General features: G+C 41.9%; 1 protein-coding gene across 1 annotated transcript in view; it reads right to left on the bottom strand.

Moving 5' to 3' along the window:
• LOC122812762 (zinc finger protein 391-like) overlaps positions 1-19,957 on the bottom strand; it is a 117,895-nt gene that overhangs the window by 62,124 nt on the left and 35,814 nt on the right. The window contains exon 4 of the mRNA XM_044084838.1: positions 10,657-10,782. Coding sequence (XP_043940773.1) covers positions 10,657-10,782 — 126 coding nt within the window. The remainder of the gene's footprint in view (positions 1-10,656; positions 10,783-19,957) is intronic.

Raw genomic sequence — 19,957 nt, 5'->3', positions numbered from 1 at the left:
ATACACTGCAAAAAGGAGTAAATACTGGTATAGATGTAAATGACCCTTTCAACTCCCCCAAGAAGATTCAAAAGAATACAAAACAGGCTTATGACCAATTACAACACAGGGGGAAATAAATGTAATATAGTATATGAAGACAGATAATGGGGGAAGTGCACAGGTTAAATCAAGAGGAAAATATTACACAAAATGACAATGTGTTCTCTTACAAGAATTACAATAACTTTAATTACAGTAATTTAAAGATGAATATTATTTATTTATGAAAGGATTCAAATTTGTGCCCAGCAGGAAAAGTGACATCAGGAAGCTAATAAATTATCTTAAATTATTTATCAGGAAAAATAATTTAGAGATTATTTTCTTTATCCGTTTTAGAATATATAAAGTGGACAGAGGTTACAAAAAACACCTATAATCCATCCACACCCTCAATTTAAAAAAATGAGATGGCGGTGTAAAAGGAGTTAAGGAAAGTTGTAGGTAAGACAAAGGTGTGTCCTATCTTCCCCCTAGTAGAATGATGATTGTTAGATGAGTTAAGTAGAAACATTACACAATCTAGTAAACAGTAGGACCACAGCACTGGCCAGGCTTGTTTCAAGAATACGACAGCTTCTTCCAAATTCACATATAAAACTTATTAAAATTTGCACCCTGTATTATTTGTCATCATGGATGTCCAGTCCCTTTTTTATGTCCCACCGAACCAGTATGGCACAGATAGTACGAGATGTTATTTAACAACTTTTAGTGAATATGATAGTAAGTTTATAAATTTGTTTATTTATGGAACTTATTTTGGGAAATAATGGTTTTCTTTATTTGATACAGATTATTTACAGAAAGATGGCATTAGCTATGGGCACTTCTAGTGCCAATAGCTACACCAATCTAGTGTTAGCCCATTGGGAAAATAAGATTATTACATCTAATGTAGATTTTAGTAGCAATATTTTATTTTATTGAAAATTTGTGGATGACCTTTTGTTATATGGAAAGGTACTTCTGAGGAACTGGATAGATTTTTTGATTATATGAATGAAACAGAAACATTCTTGAAGTTTACGGTCAGTTATTCACCAATTAAAATTAGTTTTCCTAATGTTTGTGTCTGGTTAACAGATGATGAGTCTATTAAGACAGGTGTGTATAGGAAAGGCTTTGCTCATAATATATATTTACATAGGAGTATCATGCACCGCCCACACATTTTTCGTAATATAGTTTAAAGGACAAGGAATGCGACTTTCAAGGCTACATGTTACAAATAGTGATTTTCAGGTAGAGTTAAATGACTTACGGATGAAATTTAAGAACAGGGGATATATGGACAAAGGGGTCTATATTAGAACATCAAAGTTTCATAACTTTGAATGTTCTAATATCGACCCCTATTCAGCAAATGCTGACAACATCGAACATGCAGAACAGCGAATTTGTGAATGCTTTCCTAGGGAAAAAATTTGCTGTTCTGAAACACATACACACAACACAAGCACAACAAACAGCAATCCACACACATACACCTACAATCTTACATCTAACCCAACACTAAACTGTACATACACCAGTAACTATCCACTTACCTTAACCCAAACCCTAACCCTATGGTCAGTCACTATCTCACCTCACCCACGCCCTAAATCACCTAACCCGCCCTAACCCTCAGGTCCACACAATCGCACACTTACCTGACCTGCACCCTAACCCTAACTCACCTAACCCGCGCCCAATCGCACACTTACCTGAACCCGACCCGTAACTTTCCACCACAGTGCTGAAAATAGCAAAGCAACAGAAATGGACAAACAAATTCTTTCCCTAGGAAAAAATTCAGTTTTCTGCAGCTTCACTATTTTCAGCGTTCACTGAATAGGGTTCGATATTACAACATTCAAAGTTGTGAAACTTCGATGTTCTAATATAGACCCTGGACAGAGAGAAGTCCTTTTGTGAAGTGGTTGAGCAAAGGAATGGAAGTGCCAAGTCATATTTCTCCAACCATGTCAGTGTCTCAAAAACAATAAGAGAGAGGGTGTTCGACACCCGTTGTCTATGACACTGAATTATACCACCGACTGTAATAGTATAATACAGGTTATATGGAAAAACTGGCACATTTTAATGACAGAGATGAAGATCATGGAGAAAAATGGTGAGACACCCTCTTTTTGTTTTAGGAACAAGAGTAATATTAAGAGAATGTTACGTTATCCCAGGAACACAACACTGCCAGTCAGGGATGAGATCAGAGGCACTGTACCATGCAAGCAAAGTAACTAACATATTGATGAGACCTCTCAATTTAGACATTCAGACACTGGACATATTTTTAAGTTCTTTGTGTCAGCAAACTAACACTAATAATGTTACATATTTTGCTGAATGTGAATAATGCGTGTTACATCAGAGAAGTTCCCCCTGCATGAAAGGCAATTGCACAGCTTTGGCAGCATAAAATCCAAAATCCAAAAGGTAAGCCAGCAAACTGAGACTAAAATAATAAATGTATTCAGTAATGCAATGCACAAACAAACTGGTTTCGGCTGGTACACCATAGCCTTCTTCACTGTAAAGTAAAATCCATTTCAAATAGTCTTTTTATACATGCACTTAATTAAGTATGTGATTGGATGGTCAAAATTTTTCATTTAATCCAGGTGAAAATAAATCACCCAGTTTAACAATCCATTTTTTCTCCTTTGTGTCATGAATGGAATGCCACCCCGCTTTGTTGGATTTATTCCCTTTCATGATATCGATAACCATGAATTTAAACTTGGCAGATGAATGTTTTATAGAATGCTGATATAAAGCACTGTTTGTTTTATTATCCTTCATGTCACTGGTATGTTCAGAGATTCTCAGTCTTAGTGGTCGTGAAGTTTGTCCTATATCAAAACTTCCTATCCTTCCTGCTATATTCTTAATATTATTTACATTTAAAGAAAGCACTCTGTTTACATTTCCCTTTACTTAGGTTCATGGTTTTATAAGTTCATAACTAACTACTAGGCTACCTTTCTTAAGAGGCCATTCTAAGCCTAACCAGTTTCCTTCCCAAACGCGAGAATCAAACAATGTATGCTGTGTCTATGAGTCAAACACCTTAACCATTATACCAAGCCCAAATATATATGTTTTTCATTAATTTCCTTTCTTTTGTACTTCTCCCTTTAAATTTTCTTTTTCTATCTTTTACCAACAGAAGACTTTTTCCATTTACTACCTCCCAGTTTACATCTTCTTCATCACTTATTTCAGAACCTTCTATGTCTGCTTTATTTCTTCTCTTCTATTTTTCTTCTATTTCTACTTTTTCTAACATTTCTTGTCCGTTTCCTTATTTTCATTTCTGCAATTAATCCACAAATGTCCAATTTTGTTACATTTCTAACACTATAATTCACATTTTTTGTATCATGCCCCATTTCCACATAAATATTTTCCATTTTCTTGTCACAGTTACTTATCCAATGTCCTTCTTTTCAACAGAAAAAATGTTTTGAGTTGTCCCCAGTATTTTACAACACCCCTATTCCCAATCCACATTTATGATGATAGAAAAATTAACACAATATTACAATCCCAGCCACAAGTCCATAAACCCTTGTCATAAACATTTGCAATGTCCAGTACTTCTTTACATAAAGCTTTCAAATGTCCTTACAAAATCTCAATTTCTAACTCTGTTTGAAACTGTACATGAATCTTCTTTTTTATTTCCCTGTTAAATGCTTTTATCATGTAAAGATTCCGTGAGTCTTTTTTTTTTCATATTCTCCAAGAATATTTTCCATAGAAAAAAACAGTCTCAAATATGTCACAAAATGTCTTTTTTGTTAAGAATAAATGCCCTTACCTCATGTACTTTTACCCCAAAAGAGCTATTAAAATGTCCAAACCGATCCATTTCTTTGTCTTCTTTACTTTGAGTCCTTACCATGTACTTCCATTTTTCATTTTCTTCTGCCTTTTTTTTTTACAACTCGACTTTTGGCTTCTTTTACTTTCTCTGCATACGTTTTCTTTTGCATCTCACCACTATTCTTCAGGATTGTCTCTGCATCCTCCTTTTCTATTTTCTCCATAATGTACCCCAAGGAAACATCTCCATCTTCTAGCCCACTCTGCACCACTATTTCTTTAAGTAAATTATCCCGCAACCCTCCTGACTGGTGGATTGTAATTATAGTATCCATCACTGGCTGACTCATCTACATCAGTTTTCTTTGAAACATTTCCTTAGAATCCTGAACACATTCTCTGATCTTGACATTTGCTTTCTCCTTCATTTCTTTCAATACTGCATCATCGCATTCTGTCTCCATCTACTTCCTTGTTTCACCAAGCCACCTCTGGGCCTGGAACAGAAAAAAAAGTGCTCCTCCAAAATGGGTCCCATTCATAACAATGAAGAGTAGGGGAAGTTCCCAGATACTCTGATCAAATTTCCCCCAACAGTATAAATACTACCTCAGGTCTCCCATGAAAAGAAGCCACTAGCCTAATGGGTCTAACCATGTCAACAAAGGTTCATGGGTTCACAGGTGTGTATGTGGCTAATGGCCCTGGAACCTTTACCAGCCTAGCCCAGAGGATTACCCTGGCATCGTGACACCCGACCTTAGTTGTCAGTGCTTCTGTCGAGTAGAGCTACTGGAGTGATTCCCGGGATGAATTTTCTAGTTCCCACCCACTTATCAAAATTTCTCTTTAAGGGGGCCAGTGAGGTGTTCCGTTTGAAATTTTTGGGAAGTCTATTCCATAGCATGAGCACTCTCTGGGTTATGAACCTGTCCCTCCAGCTTGTTTGTTGATTGTGGTAATGAGGTTGAGGTCTCTGGAGCATGTGATGCGGAGGGATTGGGATTTCTTTAGATGTAGCATATCTAACAGAGCTGGGTCAGACATGGCTTTTTAGGCGATATGAGACAGAGAATACTTTCAGTTTTTTGAGTCTGTCTATATAGGACAAATATTTAAGGCCTAGGATCCTCTTTGTGAGGTACTTTTGTGGCCTCTCCAGTTGTTGCAGGTGTCTAGTGAGGTAAATGCCAAATGGGGCATTGTATTCGATGATTGGCCTAATGAGGGAAGAGTAGAAGGAGACGATGACCTCTTTCTTCCTGGATGCTAAACCCTTAGTAATGAGATGTGCCACACAGAAGTACTTTCTGACCACAGTGGCAATGTGGTGGCCAAAAGAGAGGTTCCTGTCAACCTGTGTTCCCAGATCTCTTATAACGCCTTCTGTGTTCAGTGGACTACCATTGATGTGGCAATTCATGGGAACTGGGTTTTTTCCAAAGGGGATTATAACACATATTATGGCATTGAGCTTAAGGCCATGGTTCTAACTCCAGTCAATGGTCTCAGTGAGGTCTTTCTGTAGGATGTCAACATCACTTGGGGAGTTAATAGCTCCCAACTTGGAATAGTCTGCAAACTTTGTCAGCCGGAATCCCTTCGTGCTGGCCTTGACTTCAGAGAAGTAGATACCAAACAGGAGAGGACCCATGTCCAAACCCCGTGGAACTCCACTTGTGACTGGTCGGCAGTCTGACTTGGAGTCAGCTACTTTCACACTGTGGGTACTGTGAGCCAGTTTGCAAACCACTTAATGATATAGGGATTGATGCCTAGCAGATAAATAACTAAATAGTGTGCACCACAGCCAGTTAATACATTCTCTGAGATGCTTTCAGCTGCTTTGGCTGCAACACCATCAAGTGGGCACAAACCAGGATTCCTACGCAAATGTATTCCGCAAGGCTGAAATTAGTTCCATCATCCTATCTATTCAAACTGCAGCCCTCAGTGGTGCAGAAGCGAAAAACAAATATAATAGATATAAATAGTAATAACTATAACAAATATAAAATTAATAGCACAATAGACACCACTTTGCTCTCTTCATAAAATATATTGTTTGTATATTTCTTTAAGAAGGCAGCATACCTGACAAAACTTAAGACATTTTCCATATCTAAGAGAAGCAGATCAGTACTTATAACCATGATGTCATACCTTTGTTTGTAACTGGTAGCACTTATAACCATGATGTCATGTTGTATATATTTGTCTGCAGGTTTATTTCTTTGCAGTATCAATTTCAATCTCACTTTTCAACCCAGTACTGCTCATCAGTCTTGGAAATCTTCGGACATCAGTCACAAACTCTACATCTTGATGGCATGTTCATAGATGCACTTTGCCTCTCCAGTATAAGCAAGAACTCTACACAAATTGCAAACATTTATGGGTAGAAAAAAATATTTCAGTGATGAGGAGTCATTCTAGACTGACTGGCTCCAGTCTGCGAGTAACATCACCTCCAGAATGTAACTAATCATTTATGGCTGACAACACACAGGTATGAAAAAAACATTAACAAGTAACAATTTTGGGCACATGAAACAATGTATGTACAAACAGGACATCTATATTTATAATTACAAACTGCAATCTGCAAGCACTATATTTTGTGGTCACTTTAAAACAGAAACATACAGAGTTATAGTTTTCCCTTAATTTTCCCCCATGACAGTGCCACTGCTTAAAACTGAGCCACCAAACTTCAGACACAAAGAATGAGTTTACTTTTCTTTCTAAAGTGTGGTTATTGGAATTCAACATGCATGCAGGCCAGATCTGGAAGACCCAATCAGCATTACTGCAGCATTTAAGATCTCAGTCATGTGACTGAAAGCTGCTCCTCTAGCCGTTAATCAGTTTAACTGAGTTATTGCTGCAACAGAAAGGATTTGACAGACTTTCATTGCACTGATAAGATAACTAGGTAGACATGTTAAATAGTTCAGTATTATTCAGAAAGCAAGAGTTTAGCTTCTTTGCACATAACTATGCTTTCAGTTGTATACTTCACATCAACTATCCAACTGCTTTCTGATAACAAACATGCTCAAAAAGAGTTCATGAATGCTGCAACAAAAATCATCCTCTAATGTAATCTGTACTTGAAATTATAACCTTTGTAACTCTGCAAAAAATATACTAATATTTCATAATGTATAGATTGCATCTGCTGCCTTGGGTCATGGTTATAAAAGGTCACTAGACAAGTCCATCAACGTACTTAAAAGTGAACAATATAAATACATTAACCAAACAACAAATAAAGAATTGTAGTAAAGTATGGATGGTGGGATAGGTTTCACCTCCGTAAACAAATAATTTAGAGTTCAATAAAATTTAGTGTAAGGTTGGTTGGGGATAAGGCTTTAACATGTGTAAATAACAACTCAATGTGTAGCAAAGCAATATAAACTGGATTAAGCTATCCTCTGTGTAAACAAATAATTCAGCGTGTAGTAAGATATGGATTCTGGGATAGAGTTTCAATTGTGGGAAAAAACAGAGTGCACTGGGGTAAGATTTTAGCTGTGTAAATTAGTGATTTAATGTAGCAATTTAAATGATACTGAGTTAATGTGTAACCCAGCGACCAACTACTGCAAGATAAGGTATGTTGGGTTAACAAATAACAGACTACTGGAATGTTTATCAAAAACAACCTCTCCTTTTGCTCCATACATGAGACATCAAGATGAGAAATGTTGTATACTTGGTGGACGTTGCACGATTTTGTCAGAAAAATTCACCTACTATCAAAACTGTTACCCTTGACCTTGGTGAAAAAGTATGTGCTTAAATAAACCTCCCTATGCAGCAGTATAAGACAGGAACACTTTCTTTCATAGATTCTCATTAAGTTCTGTGAAGAACTGAATAATTATTATTCGGATCAATCCAAAATACTTACGGACAGAAATCAGTGACCATATACACAAACTGACGGATTTACACAGTTAATATTCTCCTTCACCTTTTATACCTGGATTACAGTTGAATCAAATCCTCTTCATGGATTCACACATTTCCTACAATTAATAAATATTCCCTTAGTGTAGTCAATATACACATTCTTCCCATGAGGCCTTTACCCATACCCATAACACCACTATGCCAGGCATAATGTTATATTAGGCGCCTAGTAAAATGAATTGTGAAGTTCAAAAACTGCAAATTCTAATGAGCAAGTAATCTGGTCTATTGTGCCAAAATTCACAACAATCATCATCATCAGCCCCCTTTTCCCCATTTTTCTACATGGGGTCGGGGTATCATGTTAACTGTTGCCATCTCTCTCGATTCAGTGCCACACTCCTGCCTTCTTCAACACTCATGCCTGACTGTTGCAGATCTTCTTTCACACAATCCATGCGATCATGGATTCTACCTCGTCTCCTCTTACCTTCTTCCTTTCTGTCCCAAATCTTCCTCACCAGATTGTCTTCTGCTTTTCTACGTGTGCCCAAACCACCGTAATCTGTTCTCTTTGATCTTTAATGCAACTGGGGCTACTTTGGCTTCTGGTTTTATGTCCTCATTTCTTTGCCTGTCACAAAGTGTGCATCCTATAACCTCTCTCAGGCACTTCATTTCCATTAACTCTAGCTTCAACTGTTCTGCCTTTACTGCCCAGGTTTCTGTACCATACAGTTGTACTGGTTGCACCACTGTCTTGTACACCTTACTTTTCAGCTTCTTTAGCATTCTTCTGTCATAGACTACACCTGATACTCTACGCCAGTTGGCTGCAGCCCCTCTGATTCTAGCTTTGACCTCTTCATTCAGACTACCCTTCACCTCAACTACCCTTCCCAGATACTTGAAGCTGTATACCTGTTCCACCATCCTCCCTTCTATCTCTATTCTCAGCTTCTTCTGATTTCCCCAATTTGCTGCCATTACCACCATCTTATCTGTGCTTAGTTTCATCCCATGTGCATTCAGATTTGCATTCCATTCTCCCATCCTTTGCTACAGTTCTAGCTCATAGTCTGCCTGTACCGCCACATCATCTGCATACAGCAGCTTTGTTGATCCGTCCCCTCCAACCTGTTTGCTAATGCAGTCCATCACCAGTATGAACAGCAGTGGGCTCAGAGCTGAACCCTGATGTACACCACTCACACTGGGAATACTCTGGGAGGACGAACACTACTCGTACTTGAGTCACCAGGCCCTTGTACATAGCCTGCACTAATTCTACCAATGTTTCTGGGACTTCAAACCATGGCAGCACTGACCAGATCAGCTTTCTTGGGACCTTGTCATATGCTTTCTCCAAGTCTAGTAATGCCCAGTTGGACTCTCTCCTCATCTTTAGCTTCTTCTCAAGTATCTGTCTCAATGGAAACATCGGGTCAGTTGTGCTGCATCCTGATCTGAATCCAAACTGCTCATCTCCCATCTTACATTCTACTACTCTGTGTATCCGTTTATAAATCACCCTCTCCAGAACACTCATGCAGTGTGATAGGAGTTTGATAGCTCTGTACTGCCACAGTTGTGGATATCTCATTTGTTCTTGTATACTGGCACAAGTATGCTTATTCTCCAGTCATCTGGGATACGCCTTTCTCTCCACACTACTATCAATACCCTCAGGAGCCATTTATCCCCCATCTCACCCAGCATTTTTTATCATATCTGCTGTAATTAACCTCATCTGAGCCTGCTGCTTTCCCTGACTTCATCTTCCTTAGTGCTGTTCTTACTTCTTCTAGGGTGGACTCCTCTTCTTCTCTCATTGCAGTGTGTTTCTGGGGCAGTACAGCTTCTGTGGGGTTTTCTTTATTCAGAATCTGCTGGAAATACTCCATCCATCTGCCTTTGATGCTCTCTGGACTGGTGAGCAGGTTGTTGCGGCATCCCTCATGAAGGGTGTCTGACTATCTTCTTTATCTTTCTGTCTTTGCCTTGCAATCTGATATAGTTTCTTTGTGCCCCTTACTGAGTCACTTTCCAGAAGTTCGCACAGTGCTTCTGATGCCCTATTCTTTGCTATTGCAACTTCTTTCTTAGGTTCTTTGTTAGCCAACCAGTAGTCCTTCCTAGCCTGGCCAGTCTTTTCTATCTCCCAGTCTTCCTTCACCCCTTCTTTCTTTTGATGGCTTCCTGGACTTCTGTATTCCACCACCAGCTTTCCTTGTGTACCTTCTTTGCATTCCTGGCTCGCTCACATATCTTCTCTGTAGTCCTCACACATGCTGTTTTTAGGCACTGCCATTCTTCAATACCACCTATTTCCTCCTCTTCTTGGGGTGCTAGAGCCATGAGTAATTCTTTGAACTGTTGTACTCTCTCTCCAGTCAACTTCCAGGTCTTCAGTCTGGTCTCTGTTGACCTTACAGCCTTCTCTGACCACTGCATGCAGCTGATTGTGGCAACTAGTGGTTTATGCTGTGGGCCGACTGTTTCACTGGGGATGACTTTGCAATCAATGTTCTACACCTGCCTTCTGAGGGTAGCCACTAAAATGTTATAGGATACTTCTCAGAAATGAATACAATGAAACAGATAAAAGTTCAGTAGTCTTTGTTCATAATGTCATGCCTTTCATAACACCCACCACCTCCTAGTGCAATGCCACTGCTATTGCAATAGCCTTGTTTACATTAAAATAAATGTTGCATGTGTGGATTTAGCCAAGGCTATCATTACCTTAATACACTGTCTTACCTTCAGTCTTCCACTTTGTAAATTTTCCATTTTCCTCAAAAAGTATGAATATCAGTGAAAACAAGTCCTTAAAAGTGCATTAATGAGCTTTTCACTTACTGCTGAAGCCACCTTCTTGATTACCCTGCTGTTTTGTGATATGTTTTCCCTCCACATCACACTTTGGCTGTTCATCAGAATCTTGTTTAAGTAGCAGTAATAATTTTTCAGGGAGGATTTTGTACCCTGCATATAAAAAATGCAAAACCATAACATTAAATTTTATTCCTCTCAAGATTTCATACAAAGTGAATAAACAGAGTGTATAGACTTCTTTTGATAAGTTTAGAATTTATTCCCTCATAAGTACAGCTCTTTGTACTTATTCATACAAGTTTGTTTTACTGAAAGAATTGCTGTGCAATCAAGTTTAAAATAAAACAAAATACTTAGAAGAATTAGAGCTTAAAATTCTTACATTTATTGATCATAGCAAGGTCAATATTAAATACTTTTGTACAGATGGACTTTTTTTGCAGAAGTGTAGCTATTCATTATGGAACATTTGTTGACACACAATTTATTCAAGTAAACACATTCAAAATGAATTCACCATGTTTGTTTTGTAACGAACTACCAGTAGTGCATTTCTGTTAAACATTTTACCAAAATTTGCAAATTGTATCACTAGGTATAATTATAGGTTAAAACAGAAGACTATTCAGAATCTCTTAATAGTTCTTACAAAGCTGACGTTTGTAAATGCGTACGCCTTCTGTTAGATGTGGAGATATTCCGAAGCCTAGCACATTGATGCATCTACCGAGTCCAAGAATGCTGTGACCTGCAGCCTAGCACATTGATGCATCTACCGAGTCCAAGAATGCTGTGACCTGCATCTCACAGAGCTCTGCCTTAAAGGGGGACTGTGGTAAATTACAGACTACAAGCAGGAGCTGTGTTCTCAGATGGTATACATTAGTGAATGGGGTTACAATATTCTCTTATAAATACAAATTTGGTGACAATGGTTTAATTCCCAGAATCATAAGCAAGCACAGGTATGAGAAGCCACAGGAAGCTACACATATACCCAGTTTAATCACAGATTAGGCTAACTCCAACTGTCTTAATCCTCACTAGTTTTGTAATATTCATGCCCTGCCCCACTGCTGGATCCCTCTTTTTATGGCAGCACAGCTATTATTTATATCACTGGCCAAGTATTTACTACATACTAAGAACAAAGTTAAGAAATAAACTGTGAATGAACTTCTGCTTGACTTGCTTTCAAATTGATTACATTCTCCTTTCTTCACCTACAAAGATAACACTTTTCCTACATGGTGTACATATTTGCAACTTAATATACACCTTACATCATACATGCTTTCACACCCTGCATCAAACATCTATGTACATTTGATTTTATGTTGCCTTTTCCCATAATAATACTGAAAATGAAATACAACAAAAATTACACAGAAAAATAACTCAATAATTCACCTTCTCCAAATCACTTTTTACACTTCTGTGTTATCAGGCAAAACAATAAGCCTTGCATTGCAGGGCTGCCTGTAAATGCTGGTATGCATGCAGTATAAGTGAGCTTCAAACAGGATTGTTTCTTCTTAAACTTAAACTCAATTTCCTTAAGTCAAGGCAGTCTTGTCTTTTGGTTTTTTCCCGGTTAGGGGTCACCACAGTGGAACTCCGGTCCGCTAACTATTGGCAGTAGATTTTTACATGTCAAGTTGCCAGCCCTGATGCACAACCTTCAACGAAGGTACGCCCATTCATGCAGGTCTCCACACAGAAGACACTCTAGCTGAGAATTGAACAGGACAACGTCTTACTGTGAGACGACAATGCTACTGCATCACCACCATCTTTAAGTCAAGGCAGTATGTTCCAAAAAAGTCGAAGAGAGAGAGGTACTTCAGAATAAAAATACCTTCTTTAACAAGTCCCTACCAATTCATCCAGTCACTACATTTTAGGCACAAACTTTTGCAAACGCCCAAATATAACTGTTTTTGTTGAAAAATTTATCAAAATAAAAAAGACATAAATCATATACTAAAAAATGCAGCTACTAATATATAGAAAGCAGGACTTGAAACTAAAAGTGTAAAACGCAGTATAATGCAGTTATATTTTAAATTTCTGCTCATTATAAAGAATCAAACATGTAAATCCAAGTTCTGTCAGACAGTGTATTTCTGAGAAGAAGAAAAAAGTTGTGTTCAATGAGCATCTCACACGTGTAACTGAATCCCATTCAGTACTACATATTTTGGCAAAGACTATTCTGTCCAAATCAAAACAAATGACTTGACAAGACTGAATAAAAAAATAAGAAATAGTTTATTACTTTAAAAGTTAGCCTTGTTTTAATGTCACAGATGGAATTAATATTTGCTATTTAATTGGTGTTACAACTGTAACATGACTTCTGCAAAAAAGTTTTTTGAGAAAAATGAGGTTTGGTAACAAATCAAGTTGTCCTGGGACATCTTCATAGGTTAGTACTAGGCTAACTGCCCTTGTGGGCCATTTTAAGCCTAGCTAATTACCCCATGTGAGAATCAAACCCTGCACCTTGCATCTGCAAAGCAAACAGCTTAACCATTATGCCAGCCTCCCACCCCTAACACAGAAAAATAACTCAATAATTCACCTTCTCCAATCAATCTCCCACCCCTTCAGAAGGGGTTAGGCTGATATATTAATGGCAGTTAAGTGGGTGGGGGAGGTGAAAGGGTTAAATGGAGGGAGGGATGATTGGGAGGGAAGGAGATAAGGGTTGGAGGGGCTTAAGGGGCTTAGACAAGTGTAGCTGGGTAAGTAATCACATTTTGGCGTGAACTTGCTACAAGTGCAGGTTGATGCTCAGGATGACCTTGGATGCTGTTGCTGTGGTCAGGTGGGCCTTGGCATGGCAGAGGTGGGTTGGGTGGTCATTGTTTGGGGAGTGTGCTAGTGTTTGTGGTAGTTTGTCACAGGTTCTTTTTTTTTCCCCCTGTGATTTGTTAGATTGTTAAATGTTTCGGGTGGCCCAGTTTTGGGAATTTATGGTTAGGGACTGTGGGGGTGGTCTTTCAGTCTGGGGATCCAAGGGTGAGGCTTTCTTGTTTGCATTTATTGCATACGGTTGGCAACGTTGTCATAGTTTAGCTGAGAGCTTACATATGAGTTTGGGGAGTTTGGCTATGTTAGCGGGTTGTTGAGATTTATAAATATGTGAAAATTGTCTTTGTATGAAGTGGTTTTGTGAAGTGGTTGTCAGATGGCTGTTGGGGACATTGCTGGATTGTCTTGTGTTTTCTGGTGGCAGGGCGGTGTTTGATGGACTCACAGATGACAGTTTGTGGTGTTTTGCGGGTGCTAGTGCAGTGTTGCTTTTTGCGCATCTGCCGTTGTCTGGGAGACGCAGAGGTATCTTGATTTTGTTTCCTCCCAACTGTACAGATTTTTGCAAAGTGCCAGCTTTGGGCTGATGTTTTGGTCCGCTAATTGCTTTCTGTTTTGGACTGGATATCATGCAGGTCTCCGCTGGGGGTGGGCCATTGGCTCGGTTGGACTAACCAGGTCAACGAATGTGGAACGGAAAAAAGAAAAACACAATGGTGAATTTGCTCTTCGGGATTCCCAGTTCTCATATAGGGTTGCTCTCATTGCTAATTCCCTACATTGTGCACTGCACCAAAACATCTCAGTAAGTGAGTAGCTTGATATTACTTTGTTGGTCACATGTGGTTTTAACATGCCTCTGTGCTTCTTTGGTGCCACTGCTACAGTGAAGGGAAGGAGTCTTTTTATTTGTGAGGTTGCCTCTCTGGTCTGTGCCATGTGTGCAGCAGTATAGAGGTTCGCGAGCTTGGGAATTGTTGCTCATGCGCAGTTGCTGCCACTGGGAGTCTGACCACTAATCTCTGGTGCTGTCTAGGTTTAGTAGTTACAAAAATATATAAACAAACACATGGTGCAGAAAGTCACAGTTCCGTCATGCAGCTGTGGGGGTTTCACATCAGGTTAAGGCATACTGCTGTTCAGGTTACAAAATATATTTGTAATGTGGGCACTTTGTCCAAGGTTGAGAGGTGTTTTGCGGGTTTCTCACACCAAAGTTAATTGTCAGTTTGGTTCCTCCATTGTTCCTGGCGTTGTAGAGATTTCTTGCTCAGGACAAATTAAAGGTATAAAATGTACATGCAGTACAGGAATAAAATAAATACATTTTGGCATTCTCTCCCATTGAAGCATGAAAGGTTTGCACTGGTTGATTCAGAATTATATGATTACCCTGGAAGTTCGTGCCATATGGTTTAATCGAATGCCTGCAGTTCTGAAGGTTGGTACTATGAACACCTGACAAAACCTTGAAATGGGTATATTAGCCCTATAGCTGGGTGCCACAGCACTCTGAGTAATATTGTACTTTGTGTTTAGATAAGAAGATGGTCAGTCACATCTCATTCTCAGATTGGTGGTTTCTCACAAATCACTGGCAAATCTTTGAGGACTGAAGTTCAAATTATGACAGACATTCGAGTTTCAGACTTCATACACTGACCCCCGGGGTGAATTTTCTATCTCCAATCCAATCATCAAGGTTCCTTTGAAGAGGGTCAAAGAGGCGCTCGGCTTGACATGTATGGGCAGTCTATTCCAGTGTCTGGGGAGTCTCTGGGTTAGGAACCTATCCCTCCAGCATGTTTTGTTCATGTTGATGACAAGGTATAGATCCCGGGAGCGTGTGGCTCTGAGGGTTGGGATTTCTGTGACTGTAGCATGTTCAACAGCTTTGGGGGTCTGGAATTGCAAAGTTACCTGGGTTGTGGATAGGGATAGGTCCCTTCACGTGTGGGGTTTACTTTTAAAATATTCCTCTAGTAGTTTAAATTTATCTTGGGGATTTGATAGGGTCATAGAAAGCATTGCTTCAGTTATGGCTGCTTTGGCATAGATGGGAGTGTCGGTGGTACATTCCTTCCTGGGTTGGCAGGCTAAGTTGTCCTTGATGTCTTGGAATGCGTTATGTATTTTGGATGTTTTACACTTTTTTTTTTTTTTTTTACAGATGGGGTCTTTGGAATGCTGCTACAATTTGGAATAGGTGGGTATCAGGAAGAGCCTTCTCTTTACATATTAGAGGATTTACTTTTGTCCTTTTCTTTGTAGACGGTAGTGTGCAGAGTATCAGCTGTGGTGAATAAGAAGTTATGTACTCACCATAATGTTCCATCTGAGTAGGTGGCTTCATTTGTCTGCAACCTGTGGGTCTTGGATCCGATATCGGATCAGAGCCGGCAACTTATTATACAGCTATGGATCAGAGCTCCTAGCTCCTCCCCTCATCCATAATCCCCTGCCAACCCCAAATGACCTCAGATCAAGTTTGCCCTCCTACATATACCTGGAAAGGTATCCCAACAGGAAAAGGCAGGATAATACAACAAAACTAACTCTTCTGAAGGCCAGGGGGAAGGAGGGGGGGATGGTTGCAGACAAATGAAGCCACCTACTCAGATGGAACGTTATGGTGAGTACATAACTTCTTAATCTGGAGTAGGGACTTCATTTGTCAGCAACCTGTGGGACACAGTCCCCAGCTACCTAAATCTTGGGTGGCCATCATGGAAGGATGTTCTGGAGTACTGCGGAGCCAAAGGATGCTCTCCCTCTGGAAATGACGTCCAGTTTGTAGTGGTTGATAAAGGTATGAGATGAGACCCGAGCAAATATCATCCAAGGGAACTCTAGATCTAAAGGCAGCAGAAGTAGATATGGAGCGAGTGGAATGTGCACGGACTCCCTGAGGTGCGGGCCTCCCAGAAGCTTCATAAGCTAGAAGAATACATTGGGAAATCCAGCGTGATAAGGTGACCTTCGAAACGGCTTTACCCAAACTGAATTTGGCAAATGAAATGAACAGCTGATCGGATTTGTCTGTGACCAGCAGTCCTATGAATATAGAAACGCAACTGCCTGTGCACATCTAAAGAATGCAGCTTGTACTCTCCTTTATTTTGATAATTAGGAAAGAAAATTGGTAGGTTGATGGACTGATTGATATTGGTTTCTGAGGCCACCTTGGGTAGGAAGGAGGGATTGGTCCTGAGGTACACTCTATCCTGATGAAAAACCAAGTAAGGGGGTTTTACGGAAAGAGCTTGAAGTTCCGAAACTCTTTTCGCTGAAGTGATGGCTACCAGGAATGCTGTTTTCCAAGACAGATATTTAAGTTCGGCCGGGGCAGCTGGTTCAAAGGGAGAATCAGTCAAGGCTTGAAAAACTAGTGATAGATCCCAAGGGGGTACGGCTTCTTTGATAGGGGGCAGAAAAAGTACCCTTGAGGAAGGTTTTACATAGTTTAGCTGACATCAAAGGACCTGTCATGTCCAACATGGTAATGGGAGATGGCTGCCAATTGTACCTTGACTGTCGAACAGCTAGCCCCTTGCTGAAAAAGTCCGGTGAGGAAGTCCAACACGGATGTTAACGGAGCCGTGAAGGGGTCCAAATTATGATGTTCCGCCCAGACGGAAAAGCGCCTCCATTTACTGCGGTAATCTTTCCTGGTGGAAGGTTTTTGCGCTGCCACCAAGATGACTGACTGGTGAAGAGATGCCGGGAGTCCTGATTAAGAGTGGAGCTGGAGCAGCCAAGCTGTCAGCTTCAGGTTGTCCAGATTCGGGGTCGGTAAGCCTGATGGATGGGATATTAGATCCGGGCTGGGATCCAGAATCCAGGGAGGATTCACCAAGTGAGACCACAGGTAAGGAAACCAAGTTTGCCGAGGCCAGAATGGGGCAATGAGGATTATTCTGCTCCCCAAACGAGAGGCTTTCTGTAAGAGCTTTAGCATCAGGGGTAGAGGAGGATGGGCATAAAGTAGACCGGGTGGCCAAGCATGCACTAGAGCGTCTCTCGGGGCTTCCCCTGGTGGGGGAATCAGAGCAAAGAAGCTGTCGCATTTTGTATTTGAGGGAGAGGCAAAGAGATCGCAGCAGGGTTGCCCCCATTTTGCAAATATCCGCTTCGCTACTCGGGAGTTGAGAGACCACTCGTAAGGGGAAAGAATAGTGCGGCTGAGTTTGTCCGCCAGAATGTTGGCCCGTCCCGGAATGTGTGTTGCGATCAAAAAGCGGTTGGTGGAGACCGCCCATTCCCACACTCTCATGGCCTCTTGGCAGAGAGGGTAAGACCTGGTTCCCCCCTGTTTGTTGATGTACCAGACAACTGACATGTTGTCAGTCTGTATCGCAATAGTTCCTACGGGGAGAAGGTTCTGAAGTGCTTGCAACGCTAACAGCACCGCCCTCATCTCCAGAACATTGATATGCAGGGAGGTCTCTGTGTCGTTCCACGTGCCTTGGACTGCTCTGCCTGAGCAATGCCCCCCCCACCTGAGGCGAGAAGCGTCCATGGTCACCGTGACGAGAGGAGGTGGAGCGCAGAAGGGTCGGCCTGTATGGAGGTCGGGGGATTGGAGCCACCATAACAGGGCCCTCCTGCAAGCCTTGCTAATAGAGATAGGGTGATTGAGAGGAAGAAGCTGAAAGGACCATTGTACTTGGAGGGTCCACTGTAGTACCCTCATATTTAGACGAGCGCATGGAAGAAGCATTATTGCCGCTGCCATGGAGCCCAGTGCCCTCAGGACCAATTCCGCCGGTGGAGCTTCTGACTGGAGGATGGCCCGCACATGAAGTCTCGGATTCTGTAGTCGTTCTGAAGTGAGGTAGGATCTCAGACTTCTCGTATCCAATGGACTCTATCACTTGTGTCGGAGCAAGGGAGGATTTGTCCGTATTGATCGTGATGCCTAACTGGGGGGCGGAGAAAAAAAGTCTCTGGCTGAGCAGAGTAGATGCCTTGTTGGGGCGGTCAGGAGCCAGTCGTCCAGGTACGGGAAGACCTGCATTCCCTGGAGTCTCAGGTGGGCCGCTATCACTGCTAAAACTTTGGTGAACACCCTGGGGGCTGTGGTGAGACCAAAGGGAAGGACCCTGAACTGATGGTGGCTGGCTCCCAGCCGGAAGCGGAGAAACCTCCTGGATCGTCTGTCCATTAAAATGTGGTTGTACGCATCCTTGAGGTCTATTGAGCATATCCAGTCAGTCTCCCGCAAGAGGGGGAGAATGGATTGAAGAGTGACCATTCAGAATTTCTGTTACCGACAGGTTCAAGAGGGAAGGTCTAGAATTGGTCTCAAGTCCCCCGTCTTTTCTGGCACCAGAAAGAACCTGGAGTAAACCCTAATCCGAGCTGGTCTGGGGGGATGGGTTGGATGGCTCTTTTTTCTAGCAGCTGCTGGATTTCTGTGGCTGCAGCCTCCCTCTGACCGGGTGGTACATCGGGGAGGTTCCCGAGTCTGGGGACATGTTGCATTGGGATTTTGTAACCTCTGGATATGATCCGAAGCACCCAGCGGTCTGACGTGATGGACTCCCATGCCGCCAGATGCCTCGAGAAGCGCCCCCGACTGCCTCCAGAGTGGAGCAGTCGGGCAACCCTTCAGGGCTGTTGCGTGGGCCGATCAGAGAAAGATTCTCTGGACCCAAAGTTTCTCGGGGCCCCTCTGCCTCTAGGGCGGCGTCCTCCCCGTCCTCCTCTGCCACGGAAGGACTGGTTGTCCGGAGCAGGTTGGGAATGTTGCGATTTCCGGAACCACATCTTCTTCTACCGCTTTTGGTTCTTGGAGAAGGACCTCTGGGGAGCAGAGAAGCGGACTCCGACGGCAGACAACGTCTTCCCGCCCTTCCCACTCTGGACAAGTGTCTCGCGAACGGTCTTGCCAAACAAGGCAGAACCATCAAAGGGGGCATTCGCCAAAGGACGCCTTAAAGGGCTCCGCGAAGTCACAATGTCGGAGCCGGGCCTGGCGTCTAATAACTAGGCCCGCTCCGCTAGCTCTAGCGGCTCCCTCAGTGGCGTGAGACAACAGCCGCATAGAGGTATTGAAAATAGATCTTAGAGTGGCCATACGAGTGGAGTACAACTGCTTGTCCTCCGCCGACATGGACTCTGGGGGGGAAGCAGCTTATTCTTTAATAAGATCTCGCTGCATCCTGATGACATGTGCCATATAGTTCAGGGACCTTACTGAGAAGGTCGCTGAACTAAATACCCGCTTCCCAAGGCGATCCATCGAGCAGGACTCCTTGCTCGGTGGATGGACCGAGGGGCTCTCCTGAGCTAGTTCCCTCTTAGTGGCTGCCGCCATCAACATGGCATCTACGGGGGGACCCTTGCTCCAGTGGGACCGGTCTGCGGGGGGGCTTAAAATCCTATCCGGGCATTTAGGGACTGGCTCCACAGTGTCCGGCTCCTTCCACGCCCTGGTGGTAACAAGGTCCACCAGGGGGTCGGCCGGAGGGGACACCCAAGAGGTAGACGGGCCTGCTTCGAATGC

Source organism: Protopterus annectens, chromosome 10.part0, assembly GCF_019279795.1.
Source record: "Protopterus annectens isolate FY-2018-M chromosome 10.part0, PAN1.0, whole genome shotgun sequence".
NCBI lineage: Eukaryota > Metazoa > Chordata > Ceratodontiformes > Protopteridae > Protopterus > Protopterus annectens.
Note: the sequence above shows the minus strand (reverse complement) of the source record. Positions and strands in the feature narration are given on the sequence as shown.